Source organism: Lissotriton helveticus, chromosome 1_2, assembly GCF_964261635.1.
Source record: "Lissotriton helveticus chromosome 1_2, aLisHel1.1, whole genome shotgun sequence".
In the NCBI taxonomy this organism is placed as follows: Eukaryota; Metazoa; Chordata; class Amphibia; order Caudata; family Salamandridae; genus Lissotriton; species Lissotriton helveticus.
Genome location: NC_136058.1, coordinates 5,453,611 through 5,480,802, shown reverse-complemented (window position 1 = coordinate 5,480,802; position 27,192 = coordinate 5,453,611). Strand labels below are relative to the sequence as shown.

Here is a 27,192-nt window from a genome sequence, read left to right as displayed (position 1 = left end):
GACTTCTCAAACTCACCCTACATTGGTCTGCCACTGTTTCTACTTAAACGTTTACAAATAGTTCAGAATCAGGCGGCAAGATTAATTTACAAACAGCCGAGATGGAAATCGTCCAGGCCTTGGCTGTTAAAACTTCACTGGCTGCCCGTGGTTCAACGGGCAGCATTTAAGACGGGCTGTCTAGCCTTCAAGGCATTGCACGGCAAGAGCCCAAAATTTATCAGTGATATGATTATAAAGCACGTCCCTCGGCGCAACTTACGATCAGCCCATCTTCACCTACTAACCATCCCGGCTATCAAACTTAAACGGCATGGAGGCTGCAGGTTCTCCTACCTTGCCCCCATATTTTGGAATTCTATCCCATTGACAATCAGGAGCTGTGACAACCTGTTGGGATTCAGAAAGGCTCTCAAGACTTGGTTGTTTGAGCAAATCTATTAACAGTCCTTACGCACCGACACTACTCATGATTAGCGCCATGAAACCTTTTGGTGCCTGTGCGCTTTATAAGCTTTTGTTAACATAACATAACATACCACAAACACACTCAAAATGTCTTAGTGTCACATTTTGCCCATCCAGCCTATGGTTTTCAACCTTGAGAACTAAATTGTTTCTATTATTCACCCACTCACTGGTAACCGTGGTAATCAGTTATGGTCTTGTGGTATAACAAGCAGCAGTGAGTTTTTCTTTACCTTTGCATATAGAAATGCAAACATGCACTGGATCAGATCTGAACTATGGCTGACAAAAGAGAACTGTTTGGATACGCATTGGAGATCCAAAATCGCATCCCACTTTGGATCAAGTAATACTCCTACGATAATTCCCTCAAACATCATCTTTTATGTTGCCTTCAAAGAAGTAGTCACTTGCATAACTACAGCAACTCTTCCAATGTTCCTGAATGCTGGAAGGCGTGATGGGGAATGCAGAAGTATTTACTTTCCAGGACGAATTAACCAGAGCTGGTCTCAGACTGAGCGTCTGATTCAAGACATTGATAATTTGGAGGGATTACAAGACAGCATCCCTGACATCTTGTGCAATGATATTCACTTCAGTAACTTATATGTAGAAAGTATTGCACCCAGAATATCCAGGGAATTGAGCCATGCTTCGAGAGGATTTATTCAAAGGGGTAGTGTCGCTGAATATACCGTAATTGAGCAAAAAAATGTGCGTCAAATCTGAAGGTATTTCATTAAACTCACTCACTAATCATGTAAGCAATGCTCTCTTCATTTTATATGTTCATCTACTGAGATTCGAGTACGGTAGTGGCAGAGCTTGTAAAAAAAAGTAAAAATGAACTTTAAGGAAATTAGTCCAGGAAAAGCAAAGGTGATGGAGAAAGGCAACAGAGAATAGTAAATCAATAATGATTTTAAAAAGCAACTACCAAATGTTGATTCATGAGAGGCTCAATTGTGTGAGTCCTACATGCCAATGTAGAAGGTTGAAAATACGTTTTGGTCTTAAACTTGGTGCCTGACTGGTCTTCTTCAGTATATGATATGCACTATTGTAGGGTGTTTCATGCTTGTTGGGGTCCATAAGCATTACAGCAGCAAAGAACTCTTTGGGACCACATCCTCACGTCAATACATCCACAACTTAAAAGTTGATTCAAACTTTACCCATCAATATGGTGACACAACGGCAATGATTTTCTGAATGAATTATATTCTGTCTGTTAGCATTATTTTGTCTCAGGCATGTTTGGGGTGCTTTAACACTGACAGTAAGGTCGTGCGACCTTTTGTCCACAAGTGAAGTATGCCTGGTACGGATTTTTAAAGATTTTTACTCTGGAAATCTTATGTTAATGTTGTTGGCAACTTCAATCCCTACAGATATTGCTTGGCCAAGGGATGCAAAAATGTAGAACTCGTTTGAGGTCAAAACAATGGTGCTCTTTCTTCAGCTTCAATTATTGTTGCAGAGGTAACAAGTTTGCAATTCAGTACAGGAAGTTACAAGATGATCTTTGCAGGAAAGGAGAGTTTGATTCTCATCCTGACTTTACCTTTTGAGATTATTATGGACATCCTGCCAACAAAAATGTAGTTCTGCATAATCTGCAAGATCTAGTAGAGTCAGCTATGACATAGAGAGAGTACTGTGATATTCTCTCGTTATTGCAAGAGTGAATAGATTACAAAGAACCCAGGACAAGGGGATAGTCTGTGAGCTATAGCGTGCAAATTTTAAGACCTACAAAACATTTTCAGTTATGGTGCCATGAGAATCAGAACCCTGAAGTGGCAATATCTTTGTCTGGGGTTGCCTGGAAGATTAATCCAGGGCCATTATCTTGGCATTCTGGGAGCTGTAAGAAAGGGATTGCTCTTGAGATAACAGAACAGAGGCAGCCTTGGCAATGATATGGAGTATTTATATTCGTTTCTTTCCAATTGCAGGTTATCTTGGATTCAGAGTGGGAATAAGAGGAAAAAAAGTGTGACTGTTGCTCGTGCACTTGCTTCCTAGCTCAGTCTTCTTTATTTTCCTGTCCCTATTTTGTGGGTCGTCTTTCCTGAAATAGAAAAGTGCTCATAAAGAAGGTTCCCAAGCACAATCTCTTTACTGGAAGCCGTTGTGTGTGGAAATGTCCATTGTTGTTTTGGAAAAACACTCTCCTATTAAATTAATCACAACGAGAGGCTTTATGGTTTGAATATATGATGATACAACGAATTCCGTTGCAAAGCATGCCTTTACCACGCATGCGTTACAACGGAATTCGTTTAGCACGCATAAACCTTTCACCGACTATTTGCGTGGTGACGTCATACGTCGTGAAGAGAAAACGGCATTTTTTTACCGATTTCTCTTAATCGACTCTGATGCCGATGTGACTTAAGGTGAGTTGTTTTATTTGGGGGGGGAGACCCCCCCAAGCCCCCCCCTTTTTTTTAACTTTTACCACATATGCCTTTACTACAAACATCGTAGTAAAGGCATGCGTGGTAAAGGCATTAGTTGTAACCACGCATGCGTTGTACTGCATGCGTGGTTAAAGATTTCGGGGAAACGGCTTCGTTGTAAAAGCCGTTTCCCTATGGTTTCGGTCAACAACCCACAAAAATAATATATTATTGAAGCCTTTCAAATAGCTCCTAAAACTTTGAGATTTAGAAAGACTGGAGTAAGAAAGCATGTGGTAAAATGCCAAAATAGTTTGAAATATCCCTAAACAATGGACACTACGGAAAAAGTACAGTAAAGAATGCACTAGGGATACCATTATATCGGACAAATATCTCTGTGTACCAATAGTAGCACCGGGGAATGGGTCACCTGTCGCTCATCTTAGGGTACTAAATGTGTTTGCCAACTATCCTGATGCTGGAAGATATCTGAAGATGTGAAGCAACTGTAGGAAAAGCATGTGCCCTGGAAGCTAGTATTTTCCCCGAACAGTGAAATTAGAGAATTAAACTGGGATGGACTGTAAGGGCACTTATCTAACGTGCAAAAGTATTATAATTTAGCATATGGATATCTTTGAGTGTGACTACTTTAACTTTGAGCTAAGTTGTTAGAGACTTGATCATGGTATTGAGTGAGTTTTGGGAAAGCTGAGCTTCTTGTCTTCGTGGAAGAAAAAAAACCATTGCATTTGCTTTTTTTGGGGGGCGCAAAACTGTCAGCTGTGGTGAATAAAGCTGAACTGTTGAGCAAAGTTGAAATGTTCCACATCGAGGCCAGTACGTGAAAAAGGTAATTTAAATGATAACATATCAACATATAATAGCAAAAATGTGTATATCTTCACATTCTTGTTGTAAAATGTTTAAAGCAGAGAGATGAACACGCCCTCTCTAATACTATCAATGTTTGGCCTAAATGTGATCTGTATGAAGTCATAGGTTTTGTGATGAAGAGGTGCAGATCTAAATACATAAAGACGCTTTACGTTTGAGTATTAAAGTAACCTTGCAGCTAAAATCAAAGAGATCGGTAAACCTTCAGATCCCTATCGGAAGCGAAATTAGGATAAGACCATTACTTTAAAGTGATGGATTAAGTAACAGATGCTGCGATGAACAGACACCTCTTTTGTGTAAATGACTATTGTAGAATGGATTGACTCGACCCAATGACTGCTCACCACTATCCAGTCTTTCATTCATAATGATTGCAGAACATCCAGACACATTTGTAAAATTGTGTTTCACAAAATTTCATGAACAAGTATGTGATGTAGTATTCATGAAATTCACATCTGATAAAACAGTAAAACCTGAATGGTAGCGTTAACAATCCACACATATTAGCAGGGAGACTGGCTTAAGGAGAAATTGTTTCTTGCAAGATGTTTTCTACTCAGACCAGACTCCGACAGTAAAAAATTGTAGAACATATCACACCTGCATAATACATAAAATGTTGGTAATTTGACATAATTCGAAATTTCTGATTTTCATGAGTTTTTCACGTTGAGCTGTTGTAATGAAAGGTTTGCACCGGTTACTCAGGAAAATTAGAAAAAAAATGTCTAGCTAGAAAAACACAAAATCATTATGACTGACTGGCCTAGCTAGTCCCTTTTACAAGTTTTCGGTAGCTTTTACCGAGCATGCTTCCTAGGCACTCGGCTGCTTAATAAAGACATCTATTACAATATACATAGCAATGCTGGCTCAATTAAAAAACAAAGTAATACATTGTTGCATACTTAATTTATACATTTTATAGTTATAATTGATAGAGCCTTATTTAATAAATTGCAAATGAATGTGTGCAGAGCAAATTTATCAGTAAAAACGTAGTTGACGGCCAGTTTACCTACCAGTTTTTAATTCAGTCACAGCGTTGCTATTGTTGCAGATATTGTCTATGGACTGAATGGTGACATTGTATTTGACTCCACAAAGAAGTGTGTCTAAGGTGTAGTTTGTATACGTGGTAGTATGGAACTCTGCGTCTCCATTGATGCCCACTGAAGTTACTGCGTAGAACTCCGTGCCTTCAGTTATATCCCAAGACACTAGTCCAAGGTTTGTGCTACAGTCGGTATGGGCCAGAAGGTTCGGCAAAGGACAGGATGCTACACAGTTAGAAAAGACAAATAAATGAAGTTAGTTATGAACACATTGCAAATTACACCACCTCATATTCGATGCTCTGGTCCCTATTACAATAATCAGGAGACCTCAAAACCCTTATGGCTAGTCATAGACTAAATGTTTAAGAAAATACGTTTTGTAATCAGTACCTGTTGCCACTGTGACTGGTGGACTTTCCTGGCTGGAGCAAACATTGTCAGCAAAAACTCTGATGTCATAAGCGTGCCCGCACGCAAGGTCTGGCAGTGTACACGTTGTATTTGCAGTAACACAATCAGAGGGGTATCCCACTATGCCTGTCGCTGTAGCAGTATATGTCAATGCTCCACGGGATTCTTCCCAGGACACTTCTACAACTCCTTGACTGCAGTCATAATGAGCCTGCAGAGACTGAGGAACACAGGGCACTGCAGGAAAACAAAGAACCAATCACTATTTTGAATACAGAGTTTCTCATATTCTTTTTTTGCAATACGTTTGATTGAGTTTTCGATGTGGTGCTGTAACGATGCCTACATCCAACCCTCTGCATCCCCTAGAAATAATAAACACTAATATGACCAACCAGCATGATAACATTACATGGACTGGGCCCTCATTAATCAAAGTTCCAATTCACAGGTGCCTATTTCGAGATGGCCTGGTATAAGCCCAACAGTCTCTACTTATAACCGGTTTCATAAAATGGCAAAAGAAACAAATAAGATTAGGTAGCCAGGAACCTACGTTACTAGCCATCTTTTTTACAAAGCCTTTTAGCTTGTGAATCCTGGAAGGAAACCAGTGAGCTCATATTAATACTACTGATGGACCCATTAGGTTTCCACTGCCCCACTAGTGCCATACTGACCTATATATAAAAAAAATACTTCTACAGTCATTCAGAGTGCTAACATTTTTTTTTAAATCAGACAATAGACTAAAGGCTGAATAGGACACCATGAGATAGTCAATTATGGTACCACCAGTCAATATTTTATGAGTGAAGGGAGCAGGGGAATCATGATGAAACCTATTATTAGTTGTCACAGAGTCATTTTTTCCTAGTATATCCAGAAAAAACAATCCCTTTTATTATAAAGGAGAACTGGGGATATAAGCATTTACAATTAGAATAGATCCCTTGCACTTTCCCTCAGAGTTGGGATAATTTTTACAGCCTGAAAAAAATTTGAACAGTCAGAAGTACTATAGAAATTCCAGTTGTGTGTCCTCTTTTTGAGGGAGAAGAATTACAATTACAAATGTATTCTTTTTCTTCTTTTCTTGTTACATTTGCTGCCCATTCAAAGGCAGTGGTCAAATGGCAGGCTCTGTCTTCGGAGAGAGGTTGTGTTTACTTTTCTTTCTCTGACTTCAAAGTGAGAGGACTTATGTGACAATCTTACTGGGTACGGGTAAGGAAAGGGGTTGGTTTTCAGTAAATGAACTGTGCAAATAGTTCAGAATATATTAGAATTAGGAACGCAAAAATCAAATACTTTTTTTGTAATTCTGAAGTGTGGTGGAAACAAATATTTTAATATGATCAAAACAAAGCAATACACTAGGTGATGCCATTTCCACACAATACCGTTTGCGCTCTGTATATTTTTTATCAATAAAACTGTATGTACAAATGTAATGGTAATTTCAATTTAAAATTGGTTGTCTGACATGGTAGTGCCCAACCACACCATCCATACTACACTCTATGCCACTCTACACCACTCCACTCTATGCCACTTCACTCCACTAAACGCTAGGCCCCCCTCTCCACTGTGCGACATGTCTCTCCACTCTGCCACACATCACGACACTCCACTCTGCAACACTCCACTCTATGACCTTTAATCCCTCTCTCTAATACTCCACTCCACTCTGATCCATGCCACTCCACTCTACTACACTCTAAATTTCACTCCACTCTATGCTATGCCACTCTATGCCCCTCCATTCTACACCACTCTAGGACACTCATCTCCTTTCCACTCTATTATACATCACTCCACTCTATGGGCCCAATGTAGGTAGGCATTTACCGGTCGGTAACGGCCGAATTCGGCCTTTACCGACCGGTAAATGCCTTTTCCAATGTAGGGGGCATGTATTTACAGAATCTGTATTTTTACCAAATCTGTATTTACCGAATCGGTAAAATTACCCAATTGGTAAATACAGACTTGGTAAAAATACCGAATCTGTAAATGCAGATGTAGGTGGCGCTTTATACAGTGCCACAGGCCCCTAAGAATTCGTTATTTACCATGTAATACTATTGCATGGTAAATAACGAATTCAGGTGTACATGCACATCTGTGCATGGACACATGTGCCATGTGACACACAGACATGCCCTTAGGGCATGTCTGTGTGCCACATGGCACACAAGCCTGACATCGGGGTGCTACAGGGTGTCAAAGTGACACCCCGTTCCCCCTGGCAGGATTCGGTATTTACCGATTCGGCAATTACCGAATCGGTATTTGCCATTGATTCCTATGGGCTTCAAGGCCCACAGGAATCAATGGCAAATACTGATTCAGTATTTACCGAATCGGTAAATACCGAATCTTACAGATTCGGTAATTGAAAAAGAAAAATTACCTACATCTGCCTACTTCCAATTTACCTACTCTTAAATACCGAATCGGTATGATTCGGTATTTAAGAGTAGGTAAATCAGAATTACCTACATCGGGCCCTATGTCCCTTTACTTTAAACCCCCTTTGACATTTTACTTCACTCTATGCCCTTCACTCTACGCCCCTCCACTCTACTCCCTATACTCTATGCGCCTCCACTTTACAACACTTTACTTCACTTTACACCATTCCACTCTATGCCACGCCACTCCACGACGGTCCACTGTACTACACTCCATGCCACTTTACTCTAGTCTACGCCACTCCATGCTATGCCACTCCACTTTACAAAACTTTACTCTGCTCTATGCTAGTTCACTTTACTCCATGCCACCCCATTCTTCTCCACTCTTTGACACTTTACTCCACTCTATACGACTCTATAACAGTCCACTCTTCGGCTCACACTCTGTCACTCCACTCTATTCCACTCAATGCAACTCTACACCACTCTATGACACTCTGTGAAAATCTAATACATGCCACTTTACACCAATCTACATCACTCTACACCCTCCATTTTACTCCACTCTATGCCATTCCATTCTACCCCACACCACTTCACTCTATGACACTCCACACACTTTACTTCGCTCTACACCCCCCCATGCTACACCACTCCACTCTGACACCTTACTTTACTCTCCACTACCTCACTCCACTCTACTCCATGCCACTCCACTCCGTGCCACTGCACTTTATTCCACTCTATGACACTTTAATCCAGTTTACGTCACTCTATGACATTCCACTCTATGCCCCTCCACTCTACGCCACTCCACTCTTTGACATACGAATCCACTCTACTCCACTGTACGACACTCTACTCCATTATACCCCACTCAAACTTTACCATACTTTACACCCCGCCACACCACTCTACAACGCTTCACCCCACTCTACGACCCCCAGCTCTACTCTACGACACTCCACTCCAGTCTATGACACTCCACTCTACAACCTCCACTTTAGAACCTTCCACTCTACGACATTACTCTACTCCACTCTACTCAACTCCACACCCCTCTACGCCATTCCATGACATTTTACTCCACTCTATGGCACTTCACTCTATGCCACTCTGCTCTATGACACTCCGCTCCCCTCTGTGCCACTCACTGTATGACACTGTATGCCAATCCACTATAATCCACTCCATGCCTCTCCACTCTATGCCAATCACTCTATGCCATGCCACTCAACTCCACTCTACACCACATCACTCCACTCTATGCCACGCCATTCCACTCTATGACACTTTACTCACTTCTATGCTATGGCACTTCAGTCTACGCCAATCCCCTCCACGCCACTTCACTCTGCATCACTCCACTCCACACCCCTCTACTCTATGCCATGCCACTCCACTCTATGCCGTGCCACTCTACTCTATGCCATGCCACTCTATGACACTTTACTCCCCTCTATGCTATGGCACTTCATTCTCTGCCACTCCATGCCTTGCCACTCTATGCCACTCCATTCTACACTACTCTACTCCACTCTATGACACTCCACTCCACTTTATGCCACTTCACTCCACTCCACTCTACAACACGCTACCCATCTCTATGACACTCCACTCCATGACACTCTACTCTATGCCACTGTACTCCCCCAATGCCACTCCACTCTGCTGCACTCTACACAACTCTCTGTATGCCACTTTACTCCATTCTATGCCACTCCACTCTACTGTACAACACACTACTACACTCTACTTCACTTTACTCCACTCCATGCCACTCCTTTCTACGACACTAAACTCTACTCAACTTAACTCCACTCCATGACACTTCACTCCATGATGCTCCACTCCTCGCCATTCTCCTCTATGCCACTAACTTTTAGCCATTCTGAACAGCAGCCATGCTGGTGTACCACATGGCTAACAAACATTGTCAAAGTCAGTAGCTCTTGCGTAGGCGAGACCTATTGGCTTTGTCATTGCTTGTTTTATATGATGCAGCTCTCCCGTAGGGAAACAGGGGCGTTTTCTCCATCAATGTACAGCTTGCATGAAGCAGTTTACCTAAATTACATCAAATAGGATATCTTTATTTATAGTAATCAGGATTTCCATGAGTTGAAATTCCTGTTTCACCCACTAGAAATAGTATTCTAGGTGGGGATCTAATAACATCAGCCATTCATAGAGAACATAAGTGGTGTGTTCCTGATAACGCTAAAACCAGAAAACATACCAAATACCATGAAAATGCATAACAATCTGTCGATTGGATTCCTTGGATCCCATCAAATGAAAAAGATATTGTTGGCTTAGAGAGATATTCCTGATGGCTGTACAAGAGGAAGGCTCTAACCAGAGGGTCTTTTCGGACCCAGAGGGCAAGAGCTCGAGGGACGGAGCAAACAATTCTGCCTAAAACCCCCTGAGGTGGAAAGGAGAAGAAATAACCTAATTTGCTTTGATCTTTGCAAGTGGCTTCATATCTAGCAATCTGCCCCAGCTTGGATATTGTGGGTCGAAGCCCATCTGCCCCAAAATCCTAAAAATGAAGGGCCATTTTATTCATTTGAATGCCTTTTTGTGTCTATTGATAGAAGCACTAGAGGCTTGGACAGCGTCAAGATATACGCCATGTGGATTCAGTCTTGCTGACTTGTTGGTCACAATCCCCCACTGATCTGGATATATGGTTCGCTTCCGCTCAACAATCCTAATTAAACTGTTAACCAAGACTTTTGCTGAAGCTGAACTTGACTTTTAAAAGGGAACTGAGGTGATAGGCGTCACACTTGTCTATTGCTACGTAGATGACAGTGATTGAAGCTAATTGTAATATATTTCTTTAAATTCTGCATCTATGGGGGCGTGGCTTGGCGCCCGACGAGCATGGTGGCACTGGGGTGAGCGCTCTGCCGGCATCGGTGAAGACCCGCGGTTCGCGCCACTCACCAGCTACTTGGGGGACGGACTTTGCTGTCGGAAGGCTGTAGGCATGTTTTAATGCCATTTCCGACGCCCGCTGAGGCCCCTGACACTCCTTTTCGACCGGAGTAAGTTTGGCCGCGGCTCTCTGCCGGTCGCGGCCGCCATTTTGTTTTTTAGCGCATTAATTACTCGGCTTTCTTCAGCTTGCAGCTCGTGGAAATGTAACTACCCTGCATAATATTTCCTCTTTTCCTGCTGAAATTACTTTTGGGACATGGACTCTTATTTTTGATTACTGCTTCTCCTCACTGCACTCTGAGGCATTATCTTCCTTCCTATGAGGCAGCCATTTTGTACACCACCTTAGCTGCTCTCATTTTATCCAAATTGTTGCCCGCGTATTGCGCCAGTTGGATTTGGCCTCTCACATCTTCTTCTCTACAACGGTGGATGCTCCTTGTCTTTTGTTGGCAGCTAATTTTTCTTTGGACTCTCTGCATACTACCTGGTCTCTCGCTGTGTATGTATTGCGCCCTCAGTCAATGTGAATTCACAATGTTTCAGTCGTGATTTAGCTGCAACACAGTCATACCAGCGTTTGCTCTCCTGTGCTTCTTTCCGAACCTGTTTCATTGTTGGCTTTTTTTTTGTGGTGTACCTTATGGGCAGGAAATTAGCGCACTCTTTTACTGCGAATTCGAAGCACAGCTTTCTTAAGAACTCTAAGGTGTTTTCCAAATTTTCCAAGTTTGCGGACTCTCAATTATCTAATACTCAAGACGCGCAGCTCGCCATGGAATCGTCTTCGACAGCCTCAGGGAAAGCCAACTTCAAGAGACTGAAAAAGGATCCTCCCTCTCTGCCAAAGTCAATGTCATCAGTTTCTATGGAGCTCTTGTTGGAGGAAATAAGAGCTCTTCGTCCTTTTATGGAAGAAACCAACGCCAAATTGCAAATGTTAACGGATAATTGGTTGCAACTGGACACGAGAGTCACCTCAGTGGAACAGAGTGTTTAATCTTTTCAAGAGACATCCACCAAAGTCTCCCACCTGCACTCGCTGGTCTCTTCCCTTCAGGGACAGGTGGAGGAGCTTGAGAATCGCAATAGACGCAATAACCTGCGTATTTACGGCCTGGTGGCGGGAAGTGAGGGGAATGATCTATCACCTTCTTTAAATCTTTTCTCCCCAAGCTTCTACACTTACCAGAGGGGATTGCGCTCAATATCTAACGTGCTCATAGGCTAGGCTATCCCTTCCTCAACTTCAACTTCGTCACGACCGAGAGGAGTTATACGGTATTTTTTAGAATACACAGACCTTTTGAAGGTCCTATCAGCGGCTAGAGCCTCTCCGCGGATTACGTGGTCAGGCTCTTCTTTGTTCTTCGCGCAGGACTACGCCAAAGCTACAGCGAACCGACGTAAAGCTTTTCTGGACATGAGAGCTGATCTTCGATCCATAGATGCTAGATATGGACTTTTTCATCCGTGTCTCTTCAAAGTCACTTACAATAACAAAACAACAACGTACGAGGATCCTATGCGTCTTCAAAGTTTCCTGAACTCCTGCAGGATGTCCAACATGGATCTTTCTGGTCCCTCTTCTTCCTTTCCTACCTGAGTTTCTTGATTTCTTTATGTGGTTCTTTAAAATCTTGCTTCTTTTCAGCATGTTCTTTACTTCTTGTTCTCAATTTCTATGTTCTCTGCGTTCTGTGACCATTTTTGAAGTATCTATAATATAGTTGCAGTTTCTCATGTTTTTCGTTATACTTTCAGTGATTACTGATATTGTTGGTTCCTATTCTGATATCATTCCTCACAGTCACCCTCTTGTCTCCGTAGATTAAGAATCCTCGTCCCGTGGTTTCCTTCCGATTGTGCGCCCTGCTGATCCTGAAACTTCCGCCTGCTCCATGTGGTACCACCCCCTCCTCCTTTTGTTCCTGGTTTTGTTCCTGATTCTGTACCCTCGTCTTCCCCTTGTTGTAGCTATGTTTTTCTTCCACGTGTTTCACATATTAGTCTCCTTACATGTTTTCCTATTTTCTTATTTTCCTTCTCGTTACTCCTTCTTAGTAGGTATCATTACTCACTCTTTTCTTTCATCTTCTCCATTATTTTCTTTTCCTTATCGACTTTTCTACTCGTTCACGATCAGTTTCTTATTTCTTTACAATTCTCTACTATTTCTTAATTCATATCTCTCTTCTTCTTCTGATTTTTATATTCTGCTTCTTCATATTTTATGTTTTATTGTACTTCCCTATCTCTTCTCACTTTCTTTTTGCTACTGCAGTTCATATATTTTGGGCTTTCTTTTTATTGTAGGTTATCTTTGTGATTTTGTTCAATTTGATTATAATATTGCATATCATTAAAAGTTGTCACCTGGAACGTTAAGGGTCTGAACTCTCCCATTAAGAGACGGAGAATTCTCTTTCACCTAGCCAAACTCAATGTTGATTTTGCATTCTTGCAAGAAACTCATCTCTCAGACGTTGAATCTCTGAAACTTAAGAAAGGCTGGGTGGGTGAAGTTTTTTATTCTCCTGGTGATGGTAAACGTAATCGAGTGGTAATTTTATGCCGAAAATCCCTTACCTATTCTTTAGTAACCCAAGAATCAGACACAGATGGTAGATGGCTATATGTCAAATTATCTCTCAGGGGTGTTCCAATTTCTCTCCTCAATGTATATGCTCCCACAGGTGGTGACCCCAATTTCTGGCACATGATGGCTACACACATCACCAAATTTATGGATGATAATTTCATTCTAGCGGGAGACTGTAATCAGTCTCTTGATCCCTTTATTGACAGACACTCTAAAGCTTCATTTATTCCCAACAAACCCCACAAACTTTTTGTTCAAGCAGTTATGCAACACAAGCTCATTGATGCTTGGCGTCTCTGTAATCCAACTACTAAAGAGTTTACTTTTTACTCTCCCTCTCATCATTCTCAGTCAAGGATTGATTATATTTTTGTTTCACACAATATTGCACAAACTCTCACTAACGCAGACATTGGTCCCATCCTGCTATCGGATCATACTCCTGTTTCCATCAATATTGATATTTTACCTCAAATTGCGGGACCAAGGACATGGCATTTCAATAATGCCCTTCTTTTAGATCCGAAGTTTATCACTTCTTTTATCACTTTTTTGATGAGTTTTTTGAGATTAATGACACTCATTCTATACCCAAGCACACCATCCATTTGGGATACCTTCAAAGCCGCAGCGAGAGATTTTATAATTTGTTTTGTCGCAAAAAAGCGGAAAATTGCCCGCAAATTTACTGGAGATTTTCTTCAGAAGATTAAGAGATTGGAACACTCCTATTATACTTCCCATTCTCGAGAATGTTTGACAGCTCTTGTTGATGCTAAGATGCAATTTAATAAAAAAGTTCACAGAAGATGCTTCTTTATATCTGTTAAAGTCTAGTGCAAAATTTTACGAGGGCAAAAATAAAGCTGGGAAAATCTTGGCTAATTATTTGAAAGTTAAGCATAATAAGTTGAATATTGAATGCATTTATGATGATAACTCCGATCTTAAACATAAGGATGTTGACATTTTAACTGAATTTTCTCTCTTTTACCAAGCTCTTTACTCCCCTGACACTCAACCCTCCACCCAAGCCCTACATATCCCAGCAAGAATTACTCACTGCACTTCAACACCTTAAAAAAGATAAAGCCCCGGGACCAGATGGTTTTACGGTTGAATTTTATCTCCATTTTTCTAACCTCTTATTACCAAAGCTCCACTCCCTCATAGACTCATTTGCTGCATTAGGTAGTTCCTCTGGCTCCTTCTCTGACGCTCACATTTGTCTTATACCCAAGGAAGGGAAAGATTCAAAATATTGTAAAAATGACAGGCCCATTTCTTTAGTTAACATAGACTATAACATTTTCGCCAAATCTCTTGCAGCCAGATTGGATCTATATCTGCCTGACTTGTTAGGTACGGAACAGTCCGTATTTGTTAAAGGACGTTATATAACAGATAACACTAGACTTTTGTTCAATGTTCTGTCCAAATCCTCTCGTTTCCAATCTCCCCTTGCAGCGATTGCGTTGGACACCGAAAAAGCGTTTTATAGGGCTGAATGGACTTACCTATTTTCTGCCCTCAAATGGTTTGGTTTCGGCCCCAAATTTATCTCTCTGATTTCCCTTCTTTATTCCAACCCACGGGCGGCGGTTTGTGCTAATGGCTTAGTATCTTCTTTTTTTGACCTAGTTAGAGGCATTCGTCAAGGATGTCCCCTCTCCCCTTTTCTTTTTAATTTGGCTTTGGAACCTTTTCTTTCTAAACTATGCCAAAATTCTAACATACACGGTTTTCAAACGCCACATTCTCACATCAAATTTGCCGCTTAGGCCGACGATATTTTACTTTTTATGTCCAATCCCGCTGACTCTCTACCTGCCTTTTTCGAAAAAGTACGTGAATATTCCAAAATTTCTGGATACAAACTAAACAATGACAAGTGTGAGATTTTACCCTTAACAAAATTCACTTTTAAGCCTGATTTTAGTGCCTCTAACTTCACTTGGAATCCTACTCACATCAAATACCTAGGATTACATGTTACCTCCTCAATCCCAGGTACAGTTTCGCTTTGTCTCAACAAATGTATTCAGAAGATATCAGATTTGACGACCAGATGGCACCCTCTTTACCTGTCATGGTGGGGCCTCCTTGATACCATTAAAATGATGTTATCCCTCATAATCATCGATACTATTTCTAATATTCCAGTCCCTATTCCCACAAAATTCGTTAGGAGGATTGATTCCATTCTTTCTACCATTCTTTGGAATGGCAAAAAACCTGGGGTGCCCATTCTCAGGTTAATACGTCCCAAATCGGAAGGTGGAGTTAATTTTCCAGATTTCCCGGCTTACCAAAAAGCATTTCTTTTACGACAAGCCTCCTTTTGGTTACAGGATCCCGTAGATTCTTGTCCTTTATGGGTGACGCTTGAACGCCTTTCACTTTCCCCCTTCTCCTTTGCTGAATATCTCTCTTTCTCCCGTAAACCACAACACATTATCCACTCCCATACATAAGTTCACCGCCAAATTGCTTTTATCCTTCACCCCTGCTCCTCTTACTACAGTAACTGATTTTCTTAATTCCACCATTTGGCACAATAAGAACCTGCTAATTAACAATAAACCCTTCTATTGGAAGAGCTGGAGGCAAAAATGATTACTCTGGATATCCCAAATATTCTCACACTCTACTCTCTTACCTTTCTCCACACTTAGCCACTCTTTCAACTTACCTGCTTCTTTTGCGCGCAAGTACCTTCTGCTTAAAGAGGCGGTAATGGCTACCCATACTCGACTCTTACTTTCTCGTACTTCTCCTCAAATTTTTAATTCCACCTCACAACTTCATTCCTTTTTGCGAACCACATCTAAAGCTTCCACTATTTACAAATACCTTCACAATGTAGATTCTATTAGGCCAAAATCTAAAGTGGAAGAGCAATGGGAATGTGATTTTACCACGGCTAGGCCAACATCTTTATGGAATAAAATATGGACCAAAATCCTCACAATATCCAGAGCAGCTAGTATCACGCAATCCCTTTTCTTCATTTATAACAGACTTCTTTTCACACCACACAACTTAAAAAAGAAATTTTCCACAATTCCAGATCTCTGTTGGACTTGCTCCTCCACAAACGATACTCTAGTTCAGATGCTATTCTCATGTCAGACTGTTCACAATTTCTGGAAACAAGTATGGTCCCAAATAAACACTATTTTCCACACTCAAATTCCTTTTTCTTTTACTCATATTTTCCTGGGCAGTCTCTCTTCATGTTGGGAGAACACCACACATAGGGGTCGATTATGATGGCGGACGGACCTGAGTCCGTTCGCCACCATAGAGTAGGAGGGACCGTCCGCAGTGGCTGTGGCGGTCCCTCCGTGCAGATTAGGATGTGACCGCCAGGGTGGCGGTCACATCCTCAATCTTTAACATTGCGGCGGGTGCAGCTTCAAGCTGCACCCGCTGCAATGTTAAAAATGCAGGCACGGCATTTGCGTGCACAAAGCAGCAGGCACCGTGCGGTGCCTGCAGCTTTGTCCATGCAAATGCAGGGGGTACCATAGGTACTCCCCATGTACACCCCCACCCCCCCCCTTCACCAAGGGGGCCCGCAACGGGCCTCCGAAGTCAATGTCCGTATGCTTTTCCACGGCGGAAAAGCCGCCGTGGAAAAGCATATGAATTCCGCCATCCTAATATGGCTGGCGGTGTCTGATAGACACCGCAAGCCATGTTAATGCTTTTCCACTGCGGTCGGAAGGCGACCGCGGCGGAAAAGCGGCGGACAGATTCAAAGACCCACCAGCCATCCTAATTTGGCGGTTGGTCTTTCCAGCATCCGCGGCGGTTTTCCCGCATCCTCCGGGTCGGCGGTGGCTTCCGCCGGCCCAGAGGATGCGGGAAATCCGCCATCCTAATGACCCCCTTAACGTTAAAATGATTGACTTATTATTAGCAGTTGCATTCCAACAGATCACAGTTAATTGGAAAAACTTCTTGAATATTTCTTTTAGAGCATGGTGGTACAATGTTTGTCAGAATCACAGATTGGACACTGCTTTTGTTTTTCCTATTCATATGGCAAAGAAACGTATGGATCTATGGCTTCCTATTACGCTATACCTTGATGTATGTGCTAGTCGTTCATTTCATTTACAGCCTGCCCAACAAGAAGTTTCAAAACCCCCTTAATTACCCTTGACGTTCCTCATTTCTCTAATATTTTAAATTGTTTCATTAATAATTTATCTTGTCTCATTTATACATGTATTATCTCATCTACCTTGTCTTAAAGCCCATTTCAAATATCGTTGTTGCTCTACTGCTTTGCTTGATTGTTATTGCTTATGCCCTGTTTTGTTCTTGTATTCTGTATTGACACTATTATTTTGCTCAATAAAATTCTTTTTTTGAACTCAAAAAAAATTCAGCATCTATTATTGTATCAATCTATTTATAACGTAAAATACTTGGGAGTTTATGTTTGGGGTATTAGTAGAGAGCGAATATATTGTGTATCCAAGTGCTGGATTCGACTTTATTGGACTAACACATGATACAGCAGACTCAGCTGACTTGGAGTCTGAAATGACCAAGGATACACTCACATAAGAGTGACAATGTTTTCCAAGGTCATCTCTTCTGCTCCTCTGTTGAAGGCCTTAAAAGCATGAATGCCCCTATCTCTCTGGCAGTTGCCTGCCAACCTGTCTAGCTAACACTTCAATCTTTGTGTGGTCATCTACTAAATTGTAGAATCATAATGTTCAGTGTTTACCATGGATGTATGACGTTACAACGCATACTTTTACTCCGCAGACCATTACAACGCGACTTTTACTCCGCATACCGTTACAACGCATAGCGCCTTGGGGCGCTGGATAGTGGTAAGTATAATTTACTATTCTAACTCCAGTCCCCGTGGACCCTAGGGAAGGAGTTGGATAGTAAATTATACTTATTACCTATCCTAGAGCGCCCCCCCGCGCAATGCGTTGTAATGGTATGCGGAGTAATGGTCGCGTTGTAATGGTAGTGCGGAGTAAAAAATGCGTTGTAACAGGTGTATACCGTTTACCATCGACCAATTTTGACTCCAGAATATTGAGTACCAAAATGCTGCGAAAGTAAATATATATAAGTGTAAATGTATTATTCTTAATTCCACTTCTACCTACCTCCAAGATATATATCTTGATGATATATATAATGAAGCCTATTAGAAGATTGGTAAAGAATAGTAACGTGTAGTAACTCTCCACATACCTATATAGATATATGATAACGATGTCGTGATAGCTGATATTCTTCAGTCGATATTCTTGTATGCCTATATTTCTGACATTTATATTGTTATATACAACCTATAAAAATGAGTATCTTGCCTTCACTGTACTTCATGGGGTCATCAGAAATCTCACGGTTTCTTCCTAAAGAAGGTTTAGAAATCATGACTTACCGGCTTGCACTTCTGTGGCTGAGCTTTGTGAACTGTTGCACTGGCTTGAAATTCCCACTACAGAAATATTATACAGCAGTCCGCAGCTGAGATCAGATATGTTGTAGTCCAGCTCCACGGTTTCGTAAAACTGTATGTGTCCATTCTCTGCAAGGGCTGTAACAAGATAGGAGTCGGCTCCTGCAGCTTTGCCCCAAATCAGTGTTGTAATGCCGTTGTCGCAGTTAGGGAAGGATCCTAAAATGTCCGGAGTACAGGGTGCTGGGTACAAAATAATCAGATCCATTAACAATGACTGACGCGTGGTGAAAGACGGTTCAGTTTTACAGCCAATGTACAAACATCAGATTCATAAGTGGCATGTTTATCCTGCGGACTGTACAATTGCTCATGTTACCTTTATGTATTCACAGGACATAGAGCCTGATCTAGATTGCAGAGTATGTTATTTCAGGGTGATGGAGTACAATACTTGGTGGTCCTGAAGTACCCGCACTCCCCATTGAGAGATGACCACCAGCCCTGCGGTCATCTCTAGTCATTTGCAGGAACCACCATTGTGTTGAAAGGTTCTGTTTTATTTTTTAAATCCAAAAATGCCTGTAAATGATTGCACATGAAGAAATATGCCATTACATCTGCTTCTAATTTAATAATCCACCTTTCATTAAATGGGAATTTGTGGGCCATAAAGCACTTAGGGGCCGATTACGATGTGGCCCGGAAAGGCTCCGACTGTTGGTCCAGGCTGCATATCGGTTTACTTTCCGACTGCCGCATTACACTGCTGGCGGTCAGAGACTAAACCGCCCGGTCATTCCGGCTGGCTTCCGACTGATTCAAGGAGCCCGTTGGCCTGTCAGTGGCCGGCCTGTAATCCCAAAGGGTGGTCTTTCAGCCCTTGAGATTACAATACTCGGTCTCAGGCAGGCTTTCCATGTCGGGCTTTCTGACATGGAAAGTCTTTCAGAGAGCAAGTATGGGGACCCCTAGCAGGGACCCCTTGGGTGCGCGGCCTCCGGTTGGGGGCCGAGGGGGCACCTATGGTGCCATCCTGTTAATCCCTGCACCCCGTGGCAGGCACTTTAAGGTGCCTGCTACAGGGTGCAGAGATTAACACCTCCCATTTCCCTATAGGAGCATGTACCACGGCTGGTTTATGGTCGTAATACATGTTCCATTGGGGAATGCCGGAATGCGACCGAACAGTGTTTGGTCGTATCAAACCAGGAGGTCGGTACTGCCGACCGGAGGTCAGATGGTCATAGTTCCGAGATGTTGTCGGAGTTGGGTAACAGCGCTGTCTTTCGCTGAAGGAGAGGTTTTGGACATTTTTATTTTTGTTCCTATTTGAGTAAGGAATTGTCTTTGCAATTTTATACTGAAACCATCTTGAATAACCACTGTAATTTACACAACCTGCGTAGATGTACATTGGCCCTACAACACAACAGGATACAAGAACCTGATTGTGATAACCATAGTTTGCTACTCAATCGGCTTACCTGATTTTACTAAATAACTTTGACTTTGAGAGCTGTTGCAGTCGTCGCCAATCGCCTTGACTGCTACGCTGAAGCTTTCACCACATAACAAACCAGGGAACAGAGACGATGTGTTCCAAGTAGCGTATGTATGGGTGCTTCCTTCACCGCTCTCCACCGTCACTTCATACAGCAGCGCACCAGCAGTGTAGTCCCAGTTCACAAATATGGAGTTGCTCTCACAATCCACCACAGTGTCGATCACGGTCGGGATGCATGGAGCTGTGTTGTACATGGAGGTATGGAGGGAACAACATTTTATTTTGCAAACCATATTAAGCAAAGTGATCAATGACAACAAGTAGGACCTGCTTAATTCCGTAATTATAGCATGCAAAGGGGATCTGGACTTTCCCACTGGTGCATCAGAACACAAATGATCAATATCACATTTTGAATCCCTGTGTGGTCAAATGGAAAAATCTTTCAGAATCTTGTGTCCACACTACGTAACTCACTGAGCAACACTGAAAGTTACCTAGAGAAAACCCATTTGCTTCTGAATCCTCTACTGAAACATTTGTGCTGTTCTGTCATAGTACTACATACAACTCAGACCTGGGGTGTCCAAGGTAGGTCCAAAAGAGAAGGATCCAAGTCACGTTTTCGATAGCCCTAGTTGTAAATAAATTCCACTTAGATTACTCGTTTGCAAATTTGCTTTACGTAGATAACCTGAACATTTTGCCTTGATCTGCCCTATATTTCAAACGTTGGGCAATCCAAGACTAGACTACTACCTCTTCGTCAGTCTTCCTTGCCACAGTTCTTACCATATGAGGATAAGTATAGAGAAAGGACTGTAAAAAGGAAATCTTCAACTTGGAGTATGATTATAAAAGAAGCTGCAACAATGAAATGGGGATGAGAGCTTGACTACCTCAATGTATTACGTTTCTCCTTTACGCTTTATGATAGCACTGTTGAGGTGCCCAGCACATCTATGTCCTATTTGGTTTTTGTTAACACATTATAAGCCTGCGGTGATGATGCTGATGCTGAACTATTACCAGAATGGAATTGGCAGCAAGGCCATTTTGTTGGAGTCACCTCTAAGAATTTGTCTTACCTGTCTGGAAGTTAATTGTCGGTGCAGCCACGCTGTTGCACTTGTCATCCAGTGCGACTACAGTCACGCTGTACTGCGTTCCACACTGCAGTTCATAAAATGTGCAATTGGTGCCAGTGGTGTTGCATGTTGTGCTGTTGCCATCTGCAGTTGCGACCGCCATGTAGGACAATGCGCCTTCGCTTGGTAGCCATGACACATGAGCAGTGTCGGGAGAGCACTCAGGGACCGCTGAAACAGCTCCTGGTGGACAAGGTGCTGTGGCAAAAAGCAGACATATGCATATATTAGCAAACAAGTCACATACAGAACATTGGAAATATCTATTTGCAGATCACAACAGACGGTTCTGGAATACTGTGAATACATTGCATGACCCCCGTTCTTGGTAATTTTCCACAATTACTTTTTAGTTTGTTCAATCCGTGTTTTCTCGGTGTTGTGATAGATGTTGCATGCTTCACACATATACCAAGTACTCCACCAGGGGGTCCTATACCTTTCTTTCTTTGGCTGATTCATTTGAAACGAGCCCAATTTATGTAAAGCTTTTCGCCCCAGCAACGCCTGCAGTGCACATAGAGGCAAGCATGTCAAGAGTTAAAAAACCACCACATTATTTCAAAATGACAGTGTGAGCTGCAAATATCTATGTACAAAGTAAGGGGGCGGCAAAAGTGCCCTCCCCTAGTGACTTGTTAGAAACTCTATCAAAATATTGGGACTAGCCCAGCAGTCACCAGACATTTGCACAGTGGAAGCTGTCCCTGTCAGTCCCTGCATTTGCAGCTGGTTACCCACATTCTCAGAAAGAATCCTGCCTTGTGAATATAGATCGGATTGGATTTCTCTGAATCATTGACACCCCCTTATCTCGTACAATACTGCTGCATTGGCTGCATCACAAAGAGCTGGCCTGCTCTCCTTGCACATGTTAAGCAAACACATTGTTGTAATCAGACCAGGCTAATGATACATTTGGCGTGTTATTCTATAGTCCTCTAAAAAAAAGGGATCTTGTATGTTTATGCCAAAAGTCACTCCTTTTCCTGGCGTTGCACTCTTGCAATTGCCTCCCACTCTACTTTAATTGTATAGTTGGCCACAATCAAACTCTCTGAGACTGTTTAATGTGAATATGTGCCGGCTTGCACACAATCCCATCATCTAAAACCAGTTGGAGAAAATACAAATGTGGCTTTTTCTAAGATTTTCTACTTCTGATTTTCTTCTTTACTTATTAAGCTTACAGGTTGGGATCTGGCGCCTCTCGTGACAATTGTGCTTTCAAGCAATTATAGCAGCTTTTCTGCCTGAACATGTTTGTACCTAGTTAAGGTTCTTAGATAGTTTTGGACCCAAAACATATTTTACAGATTCCTTCCTATGCTGGGTAAACTTGGTCAAAAATTTGATTGTAGACGAATCAAAGCAGAACATTTTGAAATGACTGTTCGGATGCAATTTGCATACGCGTGTACAACACAAAATCAGTCTTTGTGATAACATGGATGGATCCTCACAAAGGCATGGTCTTCAACATTACATTTGCCCACCACCTTGGCTCCTTGTTAGTATGTAAGTCTGCAGACTTCAGTAAACTCAGGACCCACTTAATGAATGGAATCTGGTCCTTACCTGATCTGGTTTCATTGGAGGTGGTGAGTGACGCATTGCATTGTCCGTTTCCGGCCTGTACGCTAAAGGAGTACACATGCCCACACGACAGACTGGATATCTGGCATGATGGTAAAGTTGAAGAACAAGTGTCCACAACACCAAACTCGTTTTCGGCCATGACTCTGTAATAGGATGCTCCGCTTGAACTCTCTGACCAGGACACCCGGGCGTTGTTGGTGGCACAGTCAAAAACGCCCTCGGCATAGGCTGGGAGACAGGGGGCTAAATCAAAAAATGACAAAGGGTTATAAACTATGTCTATCAGTGTCATCTATGGATATGCACGACCATGGACCACCAAGTTGTCATTCTTCAATCAGAGCACATTGCATGTCTCATCATAGGCTGAATGGTTGTACATCAATATGGGATTCACCTACAGATGGCATCAACAGACAACATTCATTGAGTAGTGCAAGGGGAAACCATTGAATGCTTTTGTTAACATACCAGAAGCAAGTCATCAAGTCATTAAGATCACTCCTAAATATATAATTCACAAAACTATCTGTGGTATTTTTAGCTACCAAATTAAAAAGCTATAAATGCCAGTGGGTTTGGCAATGGGATTTCTGATTGTCCTTAGGGGTGCAGCACTGATGAGTGAATTTTCCTTCGGCACTAACAACAGCCAAGAGGTACTTAATTTTGTTAAATATCCCATTGCTGCTATGTATTATTGTATCTTTACCCTTGCACTGACTCTTGCTCAGGCATACATTCACTGCAAGAGTGTGAGTGTTTACGCAGCCTAGCCAGTGGCATAACTCAAGACATGGCTCACTCAGGTCCCTGGCACACTATTCAATCCAGCCAACGACTGCATGAGGCAGCGTTTAGAATGGGGTAATGGAGGCATATTTAGACCAGGCAGCACAACTTGCTTAGAAAGCAGCACCCTAACCAGCAGCCTATTGGGAAAATGCATAATAGCCAGTCCGTCCCTGGGATCCTGCAAATCAGAGAAGAGGCGCCTGAGATTGGAACTACCCAACTGCTAGAACTGAGAACTCAGCAAGGCCACCTCACACATTTACAGAGGACTTGGTCTGAGAATGTCTCCCTTGACCCCTGTGTTAATTTGTGCCAGTGGTTAGGCATCAGCACTCAATTTTGAGAACCAGGAGTTATTACATGTTTTATCATCAGACTTTGAACTAAAGAAAGACAGAAATCCAGAAAATGGAGAAAGAAGGGGGCGAGAAAGACATGAGAACATTTACAAAGGGTCAATGTAGGGATAGACAAGAACCTGCAAGAGTGAGATGAGGAGAAGGGAAGGGCTGGGTGGTGATAGAATGAGGCATGAGGTGGAATAGAGACTAAGTAGGTTTGAGCTTGATGTTTGGTAACTGGGATTGGGCAGAGCCATCAGCAGGCTCCCACCAAAAACTTTGGCATCCTCACTTATTATCTTCCGAATGGAGCACTGGTCCCGCATGGTGGCATCCTTTGTGCCCACTCTGCACCACAGCAGAGACATGGCTATGGGCCTTGTCCTAGCCAGTCTGAAAAAGATAAACTTGTGCCAATGCCCATCTACATCCTCTGCAAGTTGACTACTTCAGTGAATCACTGGTTGCATTCAGTGTCTGAAAACATTGTCTAAAGTCTTGCAAATGAAAGTAGTTAAATGCAAAGCAGAAAGTATTTTGCTTTCAACATTACTCTGCTAATATCATATATTTGAAGCTTAGCCAAAGTGTGAATGTCCTCTTTGTCATTCAGCACTTTATACTGGCAGTCAAGTTGTTTCTCAGCTTCCTGATTTTTAGCTGCTGAGCCAGAGATCAAGGATAAGGCTGCAGATCTCCTGGTCACAAATCCAATAAGAAATTAGTCATCGGACAACATAGTCACATTTTCATTTACTCCTTTGAAAATCTGAATGTGCACATTTTTCAGAGAAATGATGAATGGAAGGTTATAAAAGCCACAGGGAAAAGGAGCAAGCACAAGAAGCTGAATTACACTTACGGTGCACTCTCCCTGTTTGAGCCACAACACACCATCAACAACAGGGTACCCTGGGGGCAACGTGTTATTAAAAGGCAAAGCAGCTGTTTGCACCAGCTGCTCTATTTCACAGTATAGGCGACAAGCTGCCCTGCTATCATGAGTTGAGAGGTCAGAGATCTCCCTGCATATAGGTGAGGTGAATGACTGCCCTCACCTGCAGCGGGATGTCTGGGGGCTCCATGGGATCCTTTTTTCGTCTCTTAGCGGGTGTCCTCTGGTGTGCACTGACTATGCCCCACCTCTTTGTGGCGTATGTTCAGCGCGCCTCCTGATGGCCTCTGCACCCTTGTCTATAATATGGTGCAGAAGCAAAGTGTTTCTTTTATTTTCATAGGGCCACGCCCGTAAGCAAATGAGGGCACTCTTAAGAAAGCACCAGCGCTATATGTGCGCCGGCAGATGTCTTTATTACAGAAGTGGCTACACGAGCATCTGGGCTCCTTCTATAAAACGACAGGTGCAGAGAGCGGGCTCACCCACCCAATACTCCCAAGGTGCACTGTATGTAATATGATGCTAGGTCTGTTATGGTGCTAGGTCTGAAAGGACTTCTGTGGGCCATCAGGGCAACATCCAGGTGCTATTTGTGGCAATTTCTTTCCCTTATATTCCTACTACGTTGTGAGACCCTTTGAGCCTTTAAGTTATTCTTCTAAAGGGCTATGGTACCTACAATAACACTCCCCACTTGGCTTTTGTGTTAATCTGCTTAGGATACTCAGAGATCCAGTGGGGCAGGACACAGCATTACTAATATGGCATTATCTAATCTTGTCAACTAATTATATCAAATGGCTACACAGAGAAAGAACATTTATTGGAACTGGGACCAAGGTTTGTGTGTCCAAAAAAGAAAGCCAAAACATATCATAGGGCCAAAGTATTGAGGCATGAATAGTTTTACACCAATGCAATGTGAAACAGTGACTCTAAGAAAGTCATGGTGGTTTGGTAGCGCGGCCCTTTCACGTAGTACATATCGACTCAGCATGGAAAACAAATGAGCTGCCTTTCACTCATCCCCCAGCGGACAGACCCATATAGCTTACCTGTCTGCAGAAGACCAGCAACAGACGCAGAAGTGTTGCACTGGGCGTTCTCCGCGACCACACTGATGCTGTAGTACACACCACAGTGCAGGCCACCAATGTCGCACCGTGTATCCCTTGTGCTGCAGGACCTATTGTATCCATCCATTCCATGAGCAATCGCTGTGTAAGTCTCTGCCCCTCTACCTTGGTCCCAGGACACTCCAATGACACTGGTCTCACAGACCACATGGGCAGCTGTATTAAGTGCGAAACAGGGAGCTGTGGATGCAGGAAATAAGAGAAAAAAATTACATAAGAATGACATCCCATCTCATACATTCAAATAGTGCAATTTATTTCTAGCGTCATATTTTTATTTAGATGTATACTTTGGGACATCACTATATGACAGGTAGTCGTACTGCTGGTATGCGTGTTCCTACTAATCTGTCTTCGAGGGTCATGCTTTCTTCTCCCGTGGCCACGCGACTTGTTCCTGCTGCATTATACTCAATGCGGCAAAGACGTGTTGGGGAATCATGCCTTAATAGGGCTACTGCTCTGTAATGCCATCCTGCGATTATTAGCATTTTGACTTGTGTGGACCCCCACTAAATCATTACTGAAATCCGGGGACCCCCACTGGGCTATTATTGGATGCTGGGGAACTAGGCGATGCCTGTAATTTGAACCTCAAAACAAAACACAAAAATACAAAAACAAGTATACACCTAACAAATTTTCAAATACTGAAATATTTTGTTTAATACACAATTACATCTAAAAACCTTTTCAAATTTTACATTTTGTTTATTTATTTTAATATACTTTTTTAATCTAAATGTATTCACGTTAAGATTCTATGATTTAGTACAACAGTGGTGGACCACCTGAGTAGGCCACGTGGACCCTCAATGGTCCTTGGACCACAGGTTAAGCACGACTGCTGTAGAAGCCTGCAGCCTGTAGAAGCCTGCAATTGGCCTCCAAATGCACATCTATGCTCACCCTTCCTCTGGCATTTTGTTTTCTGTGGGGTCAACAGTGACAAGTTTGTGCAGCTCCAATTTTTAGCTGCACTAGCCATGGAGAGATCTCACCGTGCTGTGAGATGTCAGACCCTTGATATATATTTTTATATTACATGATTTAGTCTGATTTATTTGATTTCAAATGATACATTTTTATACCGCAAATGC

General features: G+C 42.4%; 1 protein-coding gene across 1 annotated transcript in view; it reads right to left on the bottom strand.

Moving 5' to 3' along the window:
- The window catches only part of LOC144797641 (uncharacterized), a 353,681-nt gene that overhangs the window by 40,808 nt on the left and 285,681 nt on the right, over positions 1-27,192 (bottom strand). The window contains exons 48-54 of the mRNA XM_078668345.1: positions 26,012-26,272; positions 22,902-23,165; positions 21,264-21,521; positions 20,156-20,416; positions 18,651-18,911; positions 5,231-5,488; positions 4,805-5,062 (exon numbers count right to left, since the gene is read on the bottom strand). Coding sequence (XP_078524471.1) covers positions 4,805-5,062; positions 5,231-5,488; positions 18,651-18,911; positions 20,156-20,416; positions 21,264-21,521; positions 22,902-23,165; positions 26,012-26,272 — 1,821 coding nt within the window. The remainder of the gene's footprint in view (positions 1-4,804; positions 5,063-5,230; positions 5,489-18,650; positions 18,912-20,155; positions 20,417-21,263; positions 21,522-22,901; positions 23,166-26,011; positions 26,273-27,192) is intronic.